Source organism: Corvus hawaiiensis, chromosome 22, assembly GCF_020740725.1.
Source record: "Corvus hawaiiensis isolate bCorHaw1 chromosome 22, bCorHaw1.pri.cur, whole genome shotgun sequence".
NCBI classification, from domain to species: Eukaryota; Metazoa; Chordata; class Aves; order Passeriformes; family Corvidae; genus Corvus; species Corvus hawaiiensis.
The window spans coordinates 6,097,012-6,099,846 of NC_063234.1; the positions used below are offsets into that span (position 1 = coordinate 6,097,012).

At 55.4% G+C, this 2,835-nt stretch overlaps 1 protein-coding gene across 1 annotated transcript; it reads left to right on the forward strand.

Moving 5' to 3' along the window:
• The first annotated feature begins 492 nt into the window (after positions 1-492).
• On the forward strand, positions 493-2,440 carry HIPK4 (homeodomain interacting protein kinase 4). The gene is made up of 2 exons (XM_048326012.1): positions 493-2,211; positions 2,414-2,440. The coding sequence occupies exons 1-2, from the start codon at positions 694-696 to the stop codon at positions 2,438-2,440; spliced, it is 1,545 nt and encodes a 514-aa protein (XP_048181969.1). The 5' UTR covers positions 493-693.
• The last annotated feature ends 395 nt before the right edge of the window (positions 2,441-2,835 follow it).

Genomic DNA, 2,835 nt, shown 5'->3' on the forward strand with positions numbered 1-2,835 from the left:
AGAATATCTAGGAGGTCTGGGCATGGGGTCTGGGGGGCCAGGGACAGGTTTTCTGGAGCTGGCAGTAAGGGGGGGAGAGGGAGCTAGGCTGTGTTTTAGGGAAATAGAAGTGGATTTCAAGGAGCTAGGGCTGGGTTTGAGGGGCGTGGGGTGGGTTATGTTGGGCTGGAGATTTGGGGGCTGGGGATGTATCATGGGGAGCTCAGATGGGTTTGAGAGACTAGGGAGAGGTTTTGGGGGCCTTGGATGGGTTTTGGGGAATGAGGGATGGATCTTGGGGGGGCTTGAACAGGTTTTGATGGACAAGGAACTGGGTTTAGTGGACTAGAATTTAGTTTTGGGTGGCTGTGTCTGGGTCTTGGAGGACTTGGATGGGTTTTGGTGGACCAGGGAAAGGGGTTAGGGGGTTGAAAATGGGTTTTCAGGGGGCTGGGATCCATTTTGGGGGGATCAGGGATGTGTTCTTGGGTTTGTGGATGGATTTGGGGAGAACAGGGCTGGATTCAGGGGGGCCAGTGTTGGGTTTCTGGGGATTCCTCCACCCAGGCTACTTCTGTTGTGACATCATGTGTTGTCATGGTGATGTTGGAACCCACAGTGTTGTGAGGCTGGGTTGGGACAGTTAGGTGTCTCCAGTCCCCACTGGGTGCTGAGCTGGAGGATCCTGAGCCCCTGGTGAGGAGCCAACCCACCATGGTGACGCTGGTGGTAGGTGCCAAGTGCTATGACATATTGGCCATGGTGGGGAAGGGGACCTTTGGACAGGTGATACAGGGGCAGTGCAGGAGCACTGGGGAGATGGTGGCCATCAAGATCCTGAAGAACTGTGATCACGATGGCCAAATAGTGAAGAATGAACTGAGGCTGCTGCAGGCCTTGCGGAAGGGGAACACGAAGGACTCTCACATCATCCATTTCCTCGAGTCCTTCAGTGACACGGTCTGGACCTACCTGGTCTTTGAGCTGCTGCAGCAAAACCTCTTTGACTTCCAAAAGCAGAACAACTTCTCACCGCTGCCTGTCCGGCACATCCGTACCATCACAGCACAGGTGCTGGTGGCACTGGTCAAGCTGAAGGAGCTCTCCATCATCCATGCTGACCTTAAGCCAGAGAACATCATGCTGGTGGACCATGCACGCTATCCATTCCGCATCAAGCTTGTTGACTTTGGCTCGGCTATCCTCCTCCCTGAGGTCTGCCATGTCCAGGAGCCCTACATCCAAACCCGCTTCTACCGGGCACCGGAGATCTTGCTGGGGTTGCCCTTCTGCGAGAAGGTGGATGTCTGGTCTTTGGGCTGCGTGATGGCCGAGCTTCACTTGGGTTGGCCACTCTACCCTGGCAATGACGAATATGACCAGGTATGCTACATCTGCTCCACCTTGGGGCTACCCCGGGATGAGCTGCTCTGTGCTGCCCAGAAGACATGGTCCTTCTTCCAACGGGTGCCACATTCCACTGGTACCTGGCAGCTCAAACCACCAGGGAAGGTGATGGCAAAGCTGATGGAAAGGAGGAAGCATATCTTTTCCTCACTGGATCAGTTGGTGGTAGTGAATGTCTGCCCGATGCCTGATCCTGACCAGGAGGAGCTGGCCAAGCGCTGTGATTTGTACAGGATGGTGGAGCTGGTCAAGAGGATGCTCACTTGGGACTCGCATGAGCGAATCACACCCAGTGCTGCCCTTCAGCATCCCTTCATCTCCATGCAGGAGGTGAAGGCCAGCTTTGAGGCCACCCAGTACTACCAGCTCAGCCAGGAAGCCCTGAGGGCATCCTGTAAGGATTCCAGCATAGCCAAGATCTTCCCCAGCATGGAGAAAGGTGCCTTCATCCCTGCCAGCCAGGGAGGCATCCAGAAAGCCACTGTCCAGCTGGATGGGCTCAGCCTGGCTGAGCCAGTTGGGGACACTGGTGACAAGTGCCAGCAGGACATCTGCCAAGCCCCCAGCCCCACCCACTGTGGAAGCCAGTACTGTCAGCATCACTGGTGTCCCCAGATGGAGCCCACCAAGGGTCACTTGACTGTGATGGGGTCTCCCAGCAGAATGAAATGGTACAGCCACCACAATGGCAACCCAATCATGGAACAGAACCTGCCTGGAAGATGCTACAGCTCATCCTGTGCCAAGGTACAGGGAGGGGGCTCCTGGGCACAGGCACTCTGGGACAAAGGGTGCTTGGGATCCCTTACATACTTGGGTTTCCTGGTGCCCCATGTCCCCAGCTGCCCAAGGTTCCCACAAAGAAGGAGGCAACACTCACCCCCTCTTCATGCTTTCCTCCCTGTTCCCCACCACAGAGAGCTCTGGTGATGTGGCGCAACCCCAGGCCTCCAGGGGTTTGGAGAATGGGCTCTAGAGGCTGGGCTGGTATGCCCCTGCAGTACTCAGCACGCTCTTCCTGCCACAGAGCCAGTGGCACCCCCAGCACCACTAAGACCCCACAGCAACCCTTGCATACACTTCAACAGCCCAGAGCTTGCAAGAGACCTTCTTCTTCCTCACCCTCAAGCACTCCAGCCACCAAAACCCAGCGCCTTGCTTGTGGAGACCACAGCCAGGACTGCAACAGGACATACTGTGCCAGATGCTACCGGCTCTGTTTCTCACATTGATCCCCTAATAAATAGTTTTGCAAAAATCTGAGCATTTCAACTGATTATTTGCCAGGGGAGTTTGGTACTGCCAAGACTTGAGGGGTGCCCCAGCTTCTCACCCGGGGCTGGCACAGCACTTGGCAAAGGCCTGGCATTTTCCACCATTGAAGCATGGAGAACCTCCCTGCAGCTCAATAACAATATAAACTCCAGAAAACTTGGATTTTCTGGTTTT